This window comes from Elgaria multicarinata, chromosome 19 (genome assembly GCF_023053635.1).
Source record: "Elgaria multicarinata webbii isolate HBS135686 ecotype San Diego chromosome 19, rElgMul1.1.pri, whole genome shotgun sequence".
NCBI lineage: Eukaryota > Metazoa > Chordata > Lepidosauria > Squamata > Anguidae > Elgaria > Elgaria multicarinata.
This window is the reverse complement of record NC_086189.1, coordinates 16,201,605-16,220,296: the sequence shown is the minus strand read 5'-3', so window position 1 is coordinate 16,220,296 and position 18,692 is coordinate 16,201,605. Positions and strand designations below refer to the sequence as shown.

Genomic DNA, 18,692 nt, shown 5'->3' with positions numbered 1-18,692 from the left:
TCACGTGGTCTCTGGGTGGATGACGCACCGTGTGCCCTTCTCCCATAAGGGGAAGGCAAAGGACCAGCAAAGCCCACTGATGAGGGATACATCGGAGCTCTTGCGAGCATCTCGTGAGTGCCAACTTCTTTGCTCCGGCCTTTGAATGGACATAACAACGGGATTTTCCTGCCTGCTGCTCACTGTCCGTTAAGGACGTCCGAAGAACCCTGAGGCTGGAGCAAGCCAAGGGTCCCTCTAGCCGGTGCCAGCCCAAGAACGCAGCCGTCCGTTAACTTTCTCCAGAGGTTCATAGAATCATAGAATAGCAAAGTTGGAAGGAGCCTACAAAGCCATCGAGTCCAACCTCCCGCTCAATGCAGGAATCCAACCTAAAGCCTCCCTGAAAGATGGCTGTCCAGCTGCCTCTTGAATTACTCTAGTGTGGGAGAGCCCACAACCTCCCTAAGTAACTGGTTCCATTGTCGTACTGCTCTAACAGCCAGGACGTTTTTCCTGATGTCCAGCCGGAATCTGGCTTCCTTTAACTTGAGCCTGTTATTCTGTGTCCTGCACTCTGGGAGGATCAAGAAGAGATCCTGGCCCTCCTCTGTGTGACAACCTTTTGAAGAGTGCTCTCATGTCTCCCCTCAATCTTCTCTTCTCCAGGCTAAACATGCCCAGTTCTTCCAGTCTCTCTTCATAGGTTGCGCCGAAAGGCCACGACGCAAAGGAGGAACGGCGATCCATCCCCCAAAGCCTCACCTCCTCCCTTATTCCTGCGATAACGGGATCCGAATCCTTCCACTGATGGAGTGGCTTCTCCGTCCCGGCACCAGGAGGCTGCTGTCGGACCTGCGAAGCGCAAGGCAACGAAAACAAGGCTGAAAACTATTACCCAGAAGACTTTTTCCTCTGCTGCTCCCAGTTTGTGGAACGGCTTGCCGGGAGAGATTCGTCAACTTAATAGTCTTCTGGAATTTAAAAAAGCCATAAAGACTGATCTCTTCCGGCAGGCCTACCCAGCTGAATTTTAAGATGCCTTTTTTAATGGTGTGCTGCTTTTAATGATGCACTGGTTTTAAACGTTTGAATTAGTTGTATGATGTTGCATTTGTGTTGCATTTGCGTCTCCCTCCGGATCGAGGCAGGTAACAAATAAATGTATTATTATTATTATCATTATCATTATCATTATTGGACTTTTTCTCTGTCTAAACAGGCATAGGATTGCGCTCTTCAGCACATAGGTCTGCACATCCACGCACATGCACTCAGAGGCTTAAATGAGCTGAAAGTGTCGACAGCAAGAATCAAAGGCTCTTCAACTTGCATAATTCACTCCAGGAAAAAGCGGACTTGTACGTATCAGGGTGCGTCAAGACCTTACTGAGCTCATAGGGCAAAGGTGGGAAATACCGCCACCCCCACCCACCCCACAGACCCGTCCCCTGCCATTCCTTCATTACCTGGGATGGGCTGGATTTCAGCACCGCTGGGGAAATCTTGGGTGTTTTCTGGTGCACGGACGCCGGGGGAGCGCTCTGAGCAGGACGAACCACTAGAATGCAAAACACACACGAAGACGAGGTCTGAACCCTCACAGCCTAAGGGAATACCGGGCAGGGCAAATGCACTAGCGTCGGGGCCAAGTCTCCAGTTGGACTTCCCTCCTTTGGAAGCAGGAGAATCCCATCAGCCCTGTTCCCGGTCCACTTAATTTCCCTCTCTCTTTTTCCTCTTCCTTCCGGGACTCCTTTTCCTTGTGTGTCATGTTTTTATTAGACAGTAAGCCTAAGGGCAGAGACTGTCTTTTTTTGCTAAGTGTAAGCGGCTCCGAGAGCCTTTTTTGGCTGAGGAGCGGGGTATAAATATGGGGAGGGGGGAGAAGGGGAGACCACCGCAACGGAGAGAGCTCTGAACACAGATCGCTGCCAGCGCTCATTATTAAAGGGAGCGATCGCTGCTTCATTCTGGCTGTCTTTTGGCGGCCAGGATCGCGGTAAAAGGCATACAGAAATGCAGGAAATTTCAATCGGGAGTGAAACTGACACGCCCTTCGTCAAAAGCCTCGGGGTCCTTTAGAGAAAGAAACACACGCGTGGAAAAAGAACAGGACAGGCCCCAGCCCTGAAAACAGCTTACAGTCGAAGTTTTGAGAGCTGGGGAGGGGTGGGTGGGTGGGGGAGGAAACAGCAGCGGAAGGGGAGGAACCGTACTTGTGGAAGACACGGGGGTCGAAGCCTTTAGCGGTGCGGGAGGCGGAGTGGAGAGCAGAGGGGTCTGGCTTAGGGGTCCCCCGGGCGCAGGCTTGGCGGCAGGAGAAAAGGAGAAGATGGTTGAACTTTGGCTGCTGCTGCTGATAGCGGGTGTAGAGGATTCCACAGCAGTGAACCTGAAAAGGAGAGGGGGGGGGGAAGCCTTAGGCTGGTGTCTGCAGTGCAGGGCCCACCAGATTACCTGAGCTGCCCTCGTTTGCTTGCTTTAATTTAATTAAGAATATAAGAAGTGCCCTGCGGGATCAGACCGACCAGCTGCCGACCAGGGACCAAGAGAGCAGGACATGGTGCAACAGCACCATAGAATCATAGAATAGCAGAGTTGGAAGGGGCCTACAAGGCCATCGAGTCCAACCCCCTGCTCAATGCAGGAATCCACCCTAAAGCATCCCTGGCAGATGGTGGTCCAGCTGCCTCTTGAAAGCCTCTAGTGTGGGAGAGCCCACCACCTCCCTAGGCCATTTGTTCCATTGTCGTACTGCTCTAACAGTCAGGAAGTTTTTCCTGATGTCCACCCTCCCACCCATGTTCCCCAGCAACTGCCGCTTCTGATACTGGAGGTAGCCTAAAGCCATCAGGAGTAGTAGTCACTGAAAGCCTTCTCCTCCATCAACGCGTCCAACCCCCTTTGACAGCCATCCAAACTGGTGGCCATCGCATCTAACGTTGGTTTCCCACCCTCAAATCCAGCCCTTCCGGGTTCTCAATCCCGCTTCCCTGGGCCCCACCCCTTCCTCCTGAACACCAATCACTTGGGGGTTTCCAAACTTTTGTGCAGTTCCCCCCCTCTCGCCATTCTAAGACGTTAAAACGCCTCTCCTAAGGCTCAAGGCGTGGCAGTGAATTTCCATAGTTTCACTATGGGCCGGACTGGGATGCCAGCGGATCTGCACCCCCGCCTTAAACCCATGTGGCTCAGGCCTTTAGAACTACAACACACGTACATCAGGCGGACCTGCTCGCGGGAGGACTTACTTTTCGCTGAGGTTGATTTTCACGGTGGAAGCCGAAGGGGCAAAACTCTGCTTCGGCCCGACGGGCGTTACGGACGGCGCAGGGCCGGCTGAGCCCTCGGCGTTGCTTTTGAAGCTCACGGAGCCGAAGGAGAAAGAGGAGGCGGGAACGGGGCCGGCTGACGGGCCTGGAGCTTGGGGCACTTTGGAGGGGGCGGAAGAGAAGGAGAAGCCGGTTGCTCCGCCCAGGTTGGAAGCAGGGGGAGGCTTGGGGGCTTCCAACGGGAAGGGATACGGCAGAGACGCGTCGGCGGTGGAGCCGGTAATCTTTAAAGTGGAGGAGGTGAAGAACGCGGCTGCCCCGCCGGCGGAAACAGACAACTGGGCAGGGGCAGCGACAGGCGGGGCTGTGTCAACCTTCGGGGGAGCAGAGGCAGAAGCCGATGAAGGGGGAGTACTTCCTGGAAAGGCAGAGGGGGGCGGGAAGAAAGGAATGACAAGTTATTACATGACGGTAGAATGAAGCCAGGTGTCACTCAGTGTCCCCAACTAGAACGGCATCGGATGGCGAAGTGATTGCGAACATTTAACCATCAGGACGTAAGAAGGGAAACGCTGGATCAGACCAAAGGCCTCTCTAGTCCAGCGTTCCGTTGACGCCAGGGCCCCCACGACAGCCACTGCGTGACCAGCCACACCGTCGATGGGAGCCATTTTGTGGTGGGGCCCACAGCATCTTCTCACGGTCAGAAATGTGCTCGGGGGTCCAAAAAGGTTGGGGAACTCCTCAGTCCCAACATCTGGGAGTATTTAGCTTCAGAAAAAGGAGGGCGACGGGGAGATTTGATAAAAGGCGTAGAAAATTATGCCAGGTGTGGATAGGGTGACATTTTCCCTCCCTCCCTCTCTCGTCATACTAGAACCTCCGGGTGCCTACTCCGAGAGAGGCTCGGAGTGTGGCAACGAGGGACAGGGCCTTTTCAGTGGTGGCCCCCAGACTGTGGAATGATCTCCCTGACGAGGCTCGCCTGGCGCCAACGCTGCTATCTTTCCGGCGCCAGGTTAAGACTTTCCTCTTTGCTCAGGCATATGGCGGCACATCCTAATTACCCACATGTTTAGTTTTTAATCGTGTTTTTAATGCTTTATGTGTGTATGTTCTGTGTTTCAGAGTTTTAAATTTTGTATACTCGTTTTTACCTCAATTTTAGAATTTCTGTAAACCGCCCAGAGAGCCCTGGCTATGGGAGCGGTATATAAGTGTAATAAATTAAATAAAGAAAGAAATAAACCCAAAGGGGTTATCCTGTGAAGCTGAACGCTGGGAAATTCAGGTCGGATAAAAGGATGGGCTCCTTCACGCCGCGCAGAATTAAGCTGCAGAATTCGCTACTGCGAAATGCAGTTATGATCACCCGCTTGGATGGCTTTAAAAGTGGATTCGACCAATCCGTGGAGAAGAAGGCAATCAATGGCTCTTTGTCCCGAGGGCTACGTGTTACCTGTAGGGAGCATGTACAGCACACCTGTAGGGAGCTACCTGGAGAAACCGCAGTTTTTCCCCAGTAGGAACATAGGAAGAGCATTGCTGGATCAGACCAAGGGTTCCCTCTGAGACCAAGGGTTCTCACAGTGGCCAACAGCTGTTGACCATGAACCCACAAGCAGGACACAAGTGCACCAGTACTCTCCTGCCCATGTTCCCCAGCAACTGGTGTATGTTGGCTTACTGCCTCTGCTACTGGCCATCAGGACTAGTAGCCATGGATAGCCTTCTCCTCTAGGAATGAATCCAACCTCTTTTAAACCCATCCAAATTGGTGGCCGCCTCTCCATCTTGTGGCAGTGAGTTCCATCATTTAACTATGCTTTGTGTGAAGACGTCCTTCCTTTTATTTATCCTGAATCCTCCCCCGATCAGCTTTATGGGATAAGGACTCCTGGTTGGGTTCTAGTATTATGGGAGAGGGGGAAAAATGTCTCCACACTCTCCACTTTCAGCTGCCTTATTAACAAACGTTCCCTACAAAATCCGCAAATACAGGCAACACTTTCTTCTTAGGAAGGCAGCAGCACATACCGGCTGATTTCGCTCCTCGGTCCCCTTCTGCGGAGAGAGGCTCAGGTGTCACAAGGAGGGACCTCAATCCAGGGTTTTGATTGAGCATGTAAAAAGGGCACAGCACCCCATCTGTGGACAGCAGCAGCAGCACCGGCGCGGGGTCTAAGGTCTTGTCCTCACCTGCGAAGATGCCACAGAGAGACATCAGGAGCAGAACTCTGCAAACAGGGCCTGCGTTTGGCAAGTCGGCCCTCAAAATTGCTTGGGGAGGAACCCAGGAAGCGATGTTACGGGTGATACATTGCAAACGGGTCATTTAATTTCTTCAATGTATTTTCCCGCCCCCTAGGGAGGTGGTGGGCTCTCCCACACTAGAGGCCTTCTAGAATGTTATGTCTAACGCTGCTCCCCCTGAGTTGGAAGAAGGTGTTTCAGGTGATCAATCTAAATCAGACTCTGAAGTAAGAGGAGTTGGCGTCAGAAACAGGCCAGTCTGTACCAGTGGGGGAGAAACCTCTCACAAGCTCTTCACCAGCTGGTGGTGAACTCTCTCCAGAGCTTATTTCCTCAAGGGCAAATAATACACAGCCAGTGGGAAGCCAATATTCTTCCGAGAGGGAGAGCGTGGAGAGGTTAGCCGATCCTAGAGTACGTTGCAGACTAACATGTGTGGAGCTAATGGAAGGTGAGAGAAAGTCAGCCCGGCTTGTGTCCCGTCAGAAGCTTCCTCAGAACTAGTCTATCTGAAGTTAACGTGTCTTGGGTTTCCGTTCTTCTTGAACAGCCAATTGTCTCACTTAGTTTGCATAGTTTTGCCTAGGGGAAAGTTCCTAGAGATTAGACTCTCTTCAGGTGGGAAGAGATGTTTATTGCTTGAATAAAGCTTTGTGGATTACTTAGCAGGTCTCTTTATTGTCTCCCAAGAAGGCGGGAGGTGTTGAGAAACACGACAGCAAGGCAGCTGGTCAGCCTTCTATCAGATATGCTTTAATGCAGATCCTTGCATTGAGCAGGGGGCTGGACTTGATGGCCTTATGGACCCCTTCCAATTTAACTATTCTAGGATTCTATGAACATATTATTAAGTTCCCTTTGAGTTCCGCTGCAATCCTTATAGCAGCCTGGGGACATGGGGGATGAATTCCCCCCCCCCCCAAAATTCCACCCCTGTTGGTGTTCAAGGGCAGCTGGGTCTTGAATGGGCAAATAAGACCCATCCTCTTCACTGACGCCCCGCTTGTGGCGGAAATGAGAACCGTTAGGTCTGCTTTGCGAATCAGGGACAACATTTGCCTGCATTTCGGGACCTCCCCAGCCCCCTGGGAGCATGGCTACGAAGAGTGTCACGATGAGCGCCTGCACTTCAACAGGTGACGCTCTGCCGCTGGCAATGTTGATACTTACTGATGGTTATGGGGACGTTGCTGGTGCAGTCAAGCGCCACTCCGACTGGCAAGGTGTCGTCACTCTTCTCCGTCACGGGAAGTTCTGCTCGGTTGGAGTCTTCTAGAACCCAGAGTTCCCAGTTGTTCTGCAAGGGAGAAAGTTCGATTGGTGCCTTTCCTTGGCCACCACTGGGTTCTCCCCTCCTGGGGAAGGGGAGAAGGTCACCAGAGAAAAACTTCATGCTGCCTAGTGCCTTTCTTAATATAAAAAAAAAGCTACAAAGACTGATCTCTTCCGGTAGTCGAATCTTAAGATGTCTGGCTGTTAATTTATTTTAATAACGTATTAAGTTTTACATGTTTTAATCAGTTTCATGTAATTTATAATATTTTTGTATTCTATGTTGTTCTCTGCCTCGATCCAGAGCGGGTAAGAATGATGATAATAATAATAATAATAATAGTACGTCCCGTCTCGAGACGTAGAGGGGAGGAACCACGTTCTTGTCCTTCAGGCTGGAAGGATTTTGCCAGAGAACGGCGCCTCTTCCATGAACCCGGACTCATGTTTCAATAAACCTTGGGCTTCCTCAACTTGAGCTGCTCCTTTTACATCATGTTTTTAACGCTTCCCGTTTTCAATGACGTGTTTTTGGAGGTTTGTTTAAAAAAGAAAATAAAGGCTTCGCTTTTTGCGCCGTAAGCTGCCCCGCGAATACATGTTGACGGGCTGCTGTGCAAACGGAAGAGCGAGCAATAGCCAAATGTTCTGGAGATGCCCCAAGACATGGCTACCTCTCTGGAACTGTTCTCTCACTGGGATGTTTAAAGCAGGGCGTAGAACTGCTTCCGGCCTGTGGGCTGGGCTCCGTTCCGAAGAAGCTCTGCATTCCAGCGGAGGATGAAGCCCCCAAACAGCAGCCTCGTACACCTTAAGGCTCTTACTGCCATTAACTAAAGCCTTAAGAGAGGCCTTTGACTCTTTTAGAATGGGGAGAAAAAACGCTACAGACAAGCCGGGAGACACCCCCCCCCCCAATGATCGGTGCTAAGGAAGGGTGGCCATCAGGAAGCGGGGTTACCTGATCTTGCCTTGCGAGGATGCTGACTTCTGTAGAGGCGGCGGATGCTGCCAGGACTAGATCCCTTTAAAAACAAAACACAAAGCCAAGTTGGCATTAAGCGTGAAAGGCTCGACTCAGAAGGCTGTCGGGGTTTTCTCCAAGCACCACGAACGCAGTGCTCCTTTGCAAAGAGCGTTCTTTTTTTATTTTTTAATACATCCAAGCAGAGGAGGGCCAGGATCTCTTCTCGGTCCTCCCAGAGTGCAGGACACGGAGTTGCGTGTGCACAGTTCTTTCTCAGTTCAGGAGACACCTTAATCCATGGTTTTAACCACGGTGGTTAAGCCAGAAAGCCAGGCTGTGTTCAGAAGACACCTTAAACCATGGCTTCAACCATGGTGGTCAAGCCAGAAAGCCAGGCTGTGTTCAGAAGACACCTTAAACCATGGCTTTAACCATGGTGGTTAACCCAGAAAGCCAGGCTGTGTTCAGAAGACACCTTAAACCATGGCTTCAACCACGGTGGTCAAGCCAGAAAGCCAAGCTGTGTTCAGAAGACACCTTAAATCATGGCTTCAACCACGGTGGTTAACCCAGAAAGCCAGGCTGTGTTCAGAAGACACCTTAAACCATGGCTTTAACCATGGTGGTTAACCCAGAAAGCCAGGCTGTGTTCAGAAGACACCTTAAACCATGACTTTAACCATGGTGGTTAAGCCAGAAAGCCAGGCTGTGTTCAGAAGACACCTTAAACCATGGCTTTAACCATGGTGGTTAACCCAGAAAGCCAGGCTGTGTTCAGAAGACACCTTAAACCATGACTTTAACCACGGTGGTCAAGCCAGAAAGCCAGGCTGTGTTCAGAAGACACCTTAAACCATGGCTTCAACCATGGTGAATAAGGTGTCTTCTGAATGGGGCCAATTTTTTTTGTGTTACATCATTCACAGTGTCACTTGCTGAAAACCCCAAAGAAGAAAGTGTCTTGTTTGTATGTCCACCCAGCTCTGGAACAGCACCCCATCCTGACGCCAGAAGCCACGTAACCTTAAGTAAGCGCCCCGTTTTGCGGAAAGCAAAAGATCCCGGTGAGCTTCAGTGCAGCTCTCTCTTACTTACCACTCTTCCACGTAGTTAAGGAAGTAGTGGTGTTGCCTCTCCGTGCAGCTGCCGTAGCAGGGCTCCATAAAATTCACAAACATCTCCGGCCGCTTGTCCTCCTTTTTCTGAATGGAGAGAAGGAGTGGAACGTTGCACATAAAGTGACTTCCCGCCAGCACGGCAGAGGCAGCCTACCTGGACGGCGCACAAGGACAAGGGCCCTAATGCCTTACGACATGACAAGACGCTTCAATCGCTACAAAGGGGCACACAGTCCTCTTTTATAAACCTGGCTTCTGTGGGGCGTTTGCGCATGTAGGAAAATTCACATTGATGGCCAGAGTGTAGACGCTGGCCTGGTTCGCACGTCACGTTAACCCAGGATTTGTCTGGCAGACGATCAAACAAACCCTAGTTTATTTTCTCAAACCCTGCCCTTTTCTGTCTCCCTCCTCTTTCATAATAGTAGAACCCAACAGGGTCATCCCACGAAGCTGACTGGTGGGAGACTCAGGACAGACCAAAGGAAATGATTTCTTCTCACAGTGCAGAGTTACGCTACGAAATTCCCTACCACTAGACATGGTGACGGCCACCCATTTGGATGGCTTTAAAAGGGGGTCGGATAAAGGCCTGGAGGAAAAGGCTACCTATGACTACTAGTCCTGATGGCTGTGTGCTACCTCCAGTATCTGAGGCAGGAAGCCTGTGTGCACCAATTCCTGGGGAACATGGGTAGGAGAATGCTGTTGCACTCGTGTCCTGCATGTGGTTCCCTGGTCCACAGCTGTTCAGCCACTGTGTGGACAGAATCCTGGACCAGGTGGACCCTTGGTCTGATCCAGCAAGGCTCTTCTGATGTTCTTAACAATCCTCTATTTTAAAAAACCAAGCGTGTCCGGGAGACACACGCCACCTAACTGACATACCAGCATTCGATGCGTGGGAAAACCAGGGACAAGGATCAGGCAAAACCATGAGAATAAACCACCCAGCAAATACTTAGAAGCCAGACCAAAACAAAACAAAACCCAGTTCTCTCCCTGGCCACGCTATACACTTACAGGAAGCACAGCCATCACCACTTCCGGTGCCGTCTCCAAGGTCCCGTCCGCAGCCGCGTAGACGATACTGAAGACGTAAGTGCCGACCCACAAAACGTCCAAGACTACAAAGGAGAAAATGGAGAAGAATAAACCAATTTTAAAAGTGCCAGTCCCCCACCCACTCCGTTTATTGATTTTATTACAATACCTGAAGGTCTCTGGGCAGTTCACAAAATTCAAAACGACAAAACACAGCATGAAATACAATATAGAACTATAACCGGCTTAAAAAACGGCAGCACAGAAGTGCAACCGGGGTAAAACTCAGCAGCAATGCAGAGGTTTAAAATGCAACAGATTGAGGACATCGGAGCTAAAACCTGGAATGCTAAAATGCGGAACGTTTTGAGGCTTGCCTGGCGCTGGAAAAAGCACGACGCAGGCGCCAGGCGAGCCTCTCTGGGAAGCTTATTCCACAGCTCCCTTGTCCCTAGGCCGACCATTCCTCCACCAAACTCAGCTGTTGTTTCTACCAGTCTTCCTCAACTTGGCACCTTCCAGATGTGCTGGACTTAGAGGCCTTCAAGAGGCAGCTGGACAAGCATCTGTCAAGGATGCTTTAGGGTGGATTCCTGCATTGAGCAGGGGGTTGGACTCGATGGCCTTGTAGGCCCCTTCCAACTCTGCTATTCAATGATTCTATGACTAAAACTCCCATTGGCCATGCTGGCATGGGGATGATGGGTGTTGTAGTCAAGAGGGCACCAAGTTTAGGAAGGCTGGTGGACGCTAAGTAGCAGCAGTTCTCCACGTTTTCAGAGAGTTTTTTTTCCCCTAGCCCTACTTCCGAGATTTCAGAGAGTACAGTAATGATATGCCCCCTGAAAATATAACTTTTTGCCTGAGTTGTAATTGCCAGTTTTAAAATCTCTTCACTGGGTGCCAATTAGTTTCCGGGCGAAGTATAAAGTGTTGGTTATCACCTTTAAAGCCCTACAGGGTTTGGGTCCAGGCTACCTGCGGGATCGCCTTCTCCCGCACAATCCGCCTCACACACTCAGGTCCTCTGGGAAAGATCTACTTCAGTCAGCAAAGACTAGGCTGATAGGTATTACCCAGAGGACCTTCTCTTCCGCTGCTCCCAGACTGTGGAACGGCCTGCCGGAAGAGACTGGTCAACTTAACAGACTTTTAGCATTTAAGAAAGCTATAAAGACTGATCTCTTCCGACAGGCCTACCCAGTGGGATTTTAGGATGCTTTCAGGATTTTATTTTTTAGGAAGTTTCAACAATGTATACTATGTTTTTAATCAGTATTTTACACTTACTGTTGTTCCTCGTCTCGTTCAGGATGGAGAGGCGGGTAATAAATAACTTTTTTATTATTATTATTGATGCTGAGTTTTAAGCGCTACTTTTAATGTTTGATATTGCATCCTGTCAAATTGTATTTTATACTTTTAATTGTGAACTGACCCGAGAGCCTCTGCTATTGGTCAGTATAAAAAATGTAATAAATAAAACTTTTTTTAGATGTAAGAAACAACTTTGACAACTAAATAACAGCAAATAAAATATTAATTCATGCTGCAAAATGCAATTGATATAAAATACATTGTATTTAAGAACTCTAGCACTGACGTGTTTATATTTCCGCAACCGAGTCCCATGATGTAGTTTCACTTATTATGTAGTTTTTGTGTGCGGATATTTTGAGCGTCAAGTTTATTTTAAACATAAAACGATGGATCACTCAAGAATGAGCGTCGCAGGACTCCACAATATGTCTGCATTACACAACTTTTTAATGGACCAATTATAGACCCTGAAGTCAGTTTTAAAAAAAAGAGACGTTTTCAACAAAACCAAAAGAAACATTATTGCGATACCAACTGGTCACGAAGCCAAAGCTGGGGAAATATTATACCTTTGACAGGGTTATCCAAATCATAGAATGGAGGGCAGGGAATTATTTTCTTCTCCTGAAGGTTCTGAAAAACAGGACGACAAGGGGTGCTCAAAATAGTCTCCGTTTCATTAAAAGCATGTTCTACAATGCCACACTCCAGCCCAGATGCAATAAAACTGAATTTACGCAAGTGCTTTGAAGCGTCCAGAGAATTTCAGACGAATGTGCGAAACTGCCTTACACCAGAGGAGACCATCTTAGTCGCTACTGTCTATGCCAGCCTAGTGTCTTCCGGATGTGCTGGATCGCAAAGTTTTCAAATTGTTATTAAAGTTTTCGCTGTAAATCGCCTGGGGTGAGTCTATCTGGGCTCAAAGGCGACTCATATACATTTACAACTCTATGTTCTTAAACGTAAGTTGGGAGATGGGGCAGAAGGTAGGAAACAGGAGAAAGAGAGAAGCTCAGTTAGGACAACACGTTAGTCAACGGTGGTTTTAGAACTCCACAGCGGAGTTGTTACACCACCGTTGTGTTGCGTGTTGTGTGGTGGGCTCCGTGGAGTTCTCTGTTGCACTGAGTGGACTTTTCCCACTGGCTACAGAGCCATGGCAAGAAGGGCAAAAGGAGTGAGTGACACTCTAGGAGAGCCACCAGGATTGGGTTTTTTTTTAGCCGCAATGGCTGATGGGACACCATCAGGAAGACCAGAGGAGGAGAGAGGGCGGAGGAACTGTCAATCAAACGTCGCAATGGATTTTACTCAACTCCGCTGGAGCCCACAGTCACTACAACGGTGGAGTTAGAACATGTTGTGTGGGGCGTGCCCCCTAAAAACTCCACTGTCGAGTGGAGTTTTCACACTGCGTTGACTAATGTGTCGTCCGAACTGAGCCAGAGACTAAGACGGCAGGCAAAAACCCGAGAACAGAATCCGGAACTTACAGGCAGATACTGGACCACGGTGCCGTTCTGTTTGCCCACCGCGAGTTGCTTTCCTTTTGGACTCCAGCACACTGAGGGGAAAATAGGCTTCGTTAACAAAGGCAGAAGAAAGAACAGCAAACCAGCCAATACGGTTCAGCAGACGGCTTCGATCGTCCTGACATTATCCAAATGCTGGATTCAGAATCTTGCGGAAAGGAAATGAATGGAATCTTCATTTGCTTGCAGATTGATGGCCCCGGTGAGGCTACACACAACTGGGAGAACCAGGGGGATTTCGACACCAACCCAAAGCCATACTACCCACCTGATGTAACAGCCACCGAAGCAGGGAGCGTGGCATACACCTTCACGGCGTCCGCCACTTGCAGGACGGAGACGCTTCCGTCAGACAAACAGACGGCCAACATGGAGGCGTTGACAGGGTTCCACTTCAGGTCGCTGACCAACGCCCCGGCCATCTTCTGATAGGCAAATGGTCGCTTTTGCTGCTTCGCCTGTTAGAACGAAATAGATAAATAACTTTCCAGTTTGTTATTACACGCAAACATCTGCACTGGCCTTAAATAGACCCTGTTTAGATGACACGCGAAGCCACGGTGGTTAAGCCTGTTGAGATAAACATTACAGCTATGTGCCATGTGCAACATGACTTAGTGTGTCGTGTGAGCTATTCCTAACCGTGGTGGCTACATAACCACAGTTTAAACACACTCACTCACTTTTTGCTGCAAAAGGGTTAGCCGCCGAACCATGGCTTAGCGTGTTGTTTCAACAGGCCCACTGCCTCAAACCATTGGACCATCTAGTTCAGCCATGGATTCTCCAAGGTCTCAAGCAGGTTTTCCCTGGACCCAACCCTTTCTAAAACAAGTGGCTGCATTAATAACCAGCCTTATCGTGCTTGCGATCAGTGGATGTTTAGAATACCATCTATATAGGCTTCCTTTGAATATTTGGAATTATACCGTATATTGTGGGACGTGACATCTGATTATCTATATTGCTTGGAACTTTTAAGTCAGTTCCGAGGAAAATTAGCCCACGGTACTAATGAGGGCGAGAGTTAGCATAGAGCTGGTCTTACCTGATTCACAAAGGTCCGGACATCGAAAAAGCCAATGAAGGATCCGACTTCGCTTGAGGCCATGCAGACAGAGAGCGTCAGGTTATCACAGCTGAGCGCCAGGTGATGCACACGAAACTTCGTGGGAACGAACAGACTCTGGACGTTCTCAACTTTAAAAACGAACCAGGGGAAGCAAGGGGTGGGGGGAAGGATATTTCATTTATTTATTCATTACATTTTAAACAAAATTCTCTCTGGGTGGTCCACAACCATTAAAAACATAAAACACCACACGATAAAATACAATATAAACGTTTAAAAGTACAACATACAAATAAAAAAATAACCAAACATAGGCTAACAACAGTGCAATTTTCTTTAAAATACAACGGATAAAAATAAACGGAGGAAGTAAAACGCCTGGGAGAATAAGCAGGCGTATGGGCCGGGTTACACTGTGAGCAACTCTACAGAATACACTCGGAAACTTGCAGATTTTAAGTCAAGTGTGTCAGACTTAGGTTTTTCAGGGTGCAACCCTGTGAATGTTTAGAGAGAGAAAAGGCTTCCAGCACGCCCCAGCTTAAAAATGGATCCAACCCTTAATGGCTGAGATGAGAGTTGAACTTTGTAGCTCTTACCCAATATGTGATGCTAACCCAAATCTGTAAAAAATTCTATTTGCAATTGGGTCTTGCTGCCCTCAAGTCGGAGACAGACAGACAAAACACTGCTCAAGGCGGAACAAATTATCGTCACCTTAATGCTGACACAGCTCTACAGCGAAAGCTTAAAGGAGGAGGGGAGGAAGCCACTGAACGTACCGATCTTGTTTGGAGAGTCCCCTGCCTGAATCTGCATGAGCAGGTTTTTCGTCTGGAAGATCTGTAGCCCGGCAGCGGAACCAGCAAACACTAATCCGTATTTGTTGGAGACGGCGAGGAGACTGGAACGCTCTTTGGGGAGCTCCTCGGGGGCTTCGAAGATCCGTACTTTCTTCAGCGCTCTGAACTGAAAATCCTGTGGATAAACCCATCGCTTTTAAAACCCGCTCTGCGTCTTGGGAGTGTGTTTGGTTCAAGCACCAACCTCCTAACCGCAACCTTGGCGATTTAAAACCCCTCATTAACCAAAGTCATTGTAGCGCCTTAATTAGTAGGGCTGGTTTTGATGTTCAAAGTAAGCTATAATTTAATGCAGTCTTTCCCAAGCAGGGGCCCTCCAGTTTTTGGACTTCAATTCCCAAAAGCCCCAGCCGGCATGGCCAATCGTTAGGAATGCTGGGAGATGTAGTCTCCAAAAACTAGAAGCCACTAGATTGAGGAAGGTTGCTTTAGCATATGTGAACAAGCCCACCAATATAAAAGAAGTGTAGTTTTAAACCAACATCAATCCAGAAAACAACAAAGGTTTGAGGAAACTGTTAGGGAACAATGTTTGAAATTCAAATGGAGCTACACATACTAAAATAAAATAATTTGTCCATAATTTTTTTTTAATCATTTAACAAATACATACAATTAAAATATAAGCTAAATAGTTCACAAACGTGAAGCATACAAGTAACCCAAACGTGTTTCGACCCACACGGTCTTCATCAGTGAGCCAGTGTGGTGTAGTGGCTAGAGTGTTGGACTGGGAGTCGGGAGATCCGAGTTCTAATCCCCGCTCGGCCATGGAAACCCACTGGGTGAGTTTGGGCCAGGCACAGACTCTCAGCCCAGCCTGCCTCACAGGGTTGTTGTTGTGAGGATAAAATGGAGAGGAGGAGGATTATATATGTCGCCTTGGGTTCCTTGGAGGAAAAAAGGCAGGACATAAATGCAATAAATAATAATAATAATCAGTGAACACGCGTCATGACGAGAACGAGACTGGAAGCAACTACTGACACTTTCCAACCAACCGTAGCTCCCCGTTCCATGTGGGTCTGGAGGAACTCTAGGTAGCTTAAACGGTTGTTAGTTCAAACAAGCTGGGACCGTAACTCACAGCTGGATGTGAGCTTGTTTGAGTTATCCAAAGTCATCTAACGTTAGGGTGACCCTATGAAAAGGAGGACCGGGCTCCTGTATCTTTAACAGTTGCATAGAAAAGGGAATTTCAGCAGGTGTCGTTTGTATATATGGGGAACCTGGGGAAATTTCCTCTTCTTCACAACAGTGAAAGCTGCCCTCTTTTAAATCTGGCCACTCTAGTATAGCTCCTGCAGCTTTAACTGCTGTGATGAAGAGGGAATTTCACCAGGTTCTCCGTATATACAAATGACACCTGCTGAAATCCCCTTTTCTATGCAACTGTTAAAGCTGCAGGAGCCCTGCCCTCCTTTTCCAAAGGGTCACCCTACCTAACCTGCTTCACAGTGGAGGTGAGATTTGAACCCAGGACGGTGAGAGCCAGTGACTGGGCCAAAGCCACCCAGGGAGCTTCCATGGCCGAGGAGGGGCTCGAATCTGCACCCCCCCCCCACCCCGCTCCTTTGCTCTAACCACTACACCGCACTGGAGACTCCCCACCCCCACCACAAGGGGCGCCCTCCCCCAAACGGACCCCATTTCAGTGCCGTTTTCTCCTCGGGTTCCCCCTCCTGTGTGCCTCACCTTCATCTCCCGCTCGGGAATCACGTCCATGTCGTCCCCCATCCCGCCGACCGGGCTCCTTCCCCGCCGGCGTCACTGACAGAGCGGAGCGCGCGCAGCCACACTTCACATCCCTGCCTCGGCTTGCCTCGCCGAGGCCACTTCCGCTTCCGGCGACGCTCTAGGAGTAGCCGCCTCCCCGCGTTTCTATCGTCGAAAACTCTACGTCAGAGGGCCGTGAGAGAGCGGGGTTGGGGGGGGCGATAGACGAAGCTCTCTCTTGAGGCCTCTCAGGAAGGCGGTTCTCAGGGCGTCGCTCGGCCAGGCCTCGAACGGCCTTCGTTCCCCTCAGCCCAGCCGCGCGCGCGGGGCAAAAACCAACGGAAATGACGTTCTCTCTCCCCCCCACCCCCTCCACACACACACACACACACCGCGCGAAGGGAGGAAAATAAAACGCCACACGCGGATACTTCCGCTTCCGGTGTAGCTCTAGGCGTGGGGTGGCTTCTCTATGACAGGAACCATGGAGACGGCGGGGGGGGGAGGGGAAAGGAATGAAAGCACAGACTTACGAAAAGTAGACTCGTACACATCGTCCGCTTTCCGGGTTTCAATAATAATAATAAATATAATAATAATAAATATAATAATAATAAATATAATAATAATAATTTTATTTCTTACCCTCCTCTCCAGACTCCTCTCTGGAGCGGAAGGGAGAGCTACCCATAGAAAACAATGGAGGAATGCAGGATTTTGGCATTACTGCTATTATTATTATTATTATTATTATTATTATTATTATTATTATTATTATTATTATTATTGCTCCATCAGTGAGTGTAGTGCTTTAAGGAGTTCAAGAGGGCAGGTCCCTGCCCCATGGAGCTTACAATGGCTGCTGTGACTGGGCAGTAGCATGTTAACCCCCACCCCACTCCACCCCAAAGAAATTCCAAAATAAGGGTGGGCAACTTCTGTACCTCCAAATGTTTTAGCCTACATTTCCCATCCCCCCTGGCTTTTCCCTATGCTGGCTGGGGCTCATGGGAGTTGTAGTGTAAAGCATCTGGAGATACAAATTGCCCAGCTCCTGTCCGTGCCAAAAGGTAACACAGCACTGATGTGCTAACTCAGGTCTTATTTATTGTGAAATGCTTGGCCGCAAACCTGTGCACCCTTACGTGGGAATTGTAATTCAGTGAATACAGTGCAGCGGACTTCTGAGTAAATGTGCAGACTCTTGCCCTGTGTTAATTGGCTGCCTAAATCAATTCAGCTTTTTGATTTGGTGAGGTTTGCCCAGTATATAATTTCATAGATGTGGGGCCTAATCATATGTTAAATATTTAGGGATCACTCTGTCCGTAACAACTAAAAACTGTTTTATGGAGGATGATTGAGCTCAGTAATCTTTACAACGGTCTTGTGGGGTGGGCCATAAGTCTTTATTGACAGGGAAGAGAGGAGGCTGGGGCCAAGATTAGACTAGCAGCATCCTTTCTTCTTCTTTTTTCCTTCTCCTTCTCGGCTTAGGACCTGGCTATCTAAGGGACTACCTGTTTCATTATAAACCCGGCTATTAATATCTGCAGGAGAGACTCTTTTAGGGAGGTCATTACACGCAGAGGCCTTTTGGATGGGGAGATGTGAAAAGGCATTTAAAAAGGACGTAAAGGCACATCTTTTTCATTTAAGATGCAATCCTAAGCATGTCTAGACAGAAAAATGTCTTACAACAACTCCAAACATATCCCAGCCAACATGGCTGGCTGGAGCATGCTGGGAGTTGTAGGCCTTTTTTTCCTGTCTAAACATGTGTACGATTGCACCTCTCGCCTTTTGAAATGTGAGATAAGGCGGTTATATAAATGTTAATAGTAATATATGGCAAAAAAATATGCGTGGTTCTTTATAAAGCGCAAGAGGACAGGGCTCTGCCTCAAGGAATTTACAACCAAAAACAGGATTGGAACCTCTTTATATTTCTAAATGATGTTGTCATATTTGGGGATCACTCTTACCGTAACTAATAGAAAGGCCACAATGGGTTTTGTCTGTGGAGTTTTTGCATTTGTGTGCAGAGGCTAAATTGGAATCTGACTACGATTTCACAAAATTGGTATCTGCATCCCCATAAGAACAAGCAGCAAGGTCTCCCCCTGTAGAAATAGAAGCCATAGTGTTTAGTGTCTTCTGAAAATTGACAGAATTGTTTGCAGGCTTTTGGTCCAGGAAGGATACCATGGGAAGAGTCTGTTCTGTAGGTCTCAACAAATATAATACTTTGAGCTAATTTCTCTCCTCCTCACGCTTT

At 48.6% G+C, this 18,692-nt stretch overlaps 1 protein-coding gene across 2 annotated transcripts in view; it reads right to left on the bottom strand.

The window, feature by feature from the left end:
- The window catches only part of NUP214 (nucleoporin 214), a 60,550-nt gene extending 44,043 nt beyond the window's left edge, over positions 1–16,507 (bottom strand). For both annotated transcript variants that reach the window (XM_063144468.1, XM_063144469.1), the window contains exons 1-15: positions 16,394–16,507; positions 14,618–14,813; positions 13,812–13,963; positions 13,032–13,221; positions 12,725–12,795; positions 11,798–11,861; positions 9,888–9,991; positions 8,842–8,948; positions 7,741–7,804; positions 6,678–6,804; positions 5,292–5,453; positions 3,234–3,672; positions 2,199–2,374; positions 1,449–1,540; positions 745–834 (exon numbers count right to left, since the gene is read on the bottom strand). In XM_063144468.1, the coding sequence (XP_063000538.1) occupies positions 745–834; positions 1,449–1,540; positions 2,199–2,374; positions 3,234–3,672; positions 5,292–5,453; positions 6,678–6,804; positions 7,741–7,804; positions 8,842–8,948; positions 9,888–9,991; positions 11,798–11,861; positions 12,725–12,795; positions 13,032–13,221; positions 13,812–13,963; positions 14,618–14,813; positions 16,394–16,435 (2,076 nt within the window). In that variant the 5' untranslated portion in view covers positions 16,436–16,507. The remainder of the gene's footprint in view (positions 1–744; positions 835–1,448; positions 1,541–2,198; positions 2,375–3,233; positions 3,673–5,291; positions 5,454–6,677; positions 6,805–7,740; positions 7,805–8,841; positions 8,949–9,887; positions 9,992–11,797; positions 11,862–12,724; positions 12,796–13,031; positions 13,222–13,811; positions 13,964–14,617; positions 14,814–16,393) is intronic.
- Positions 16,508–18,692: the final 2,185 nt, after the last annotated feature.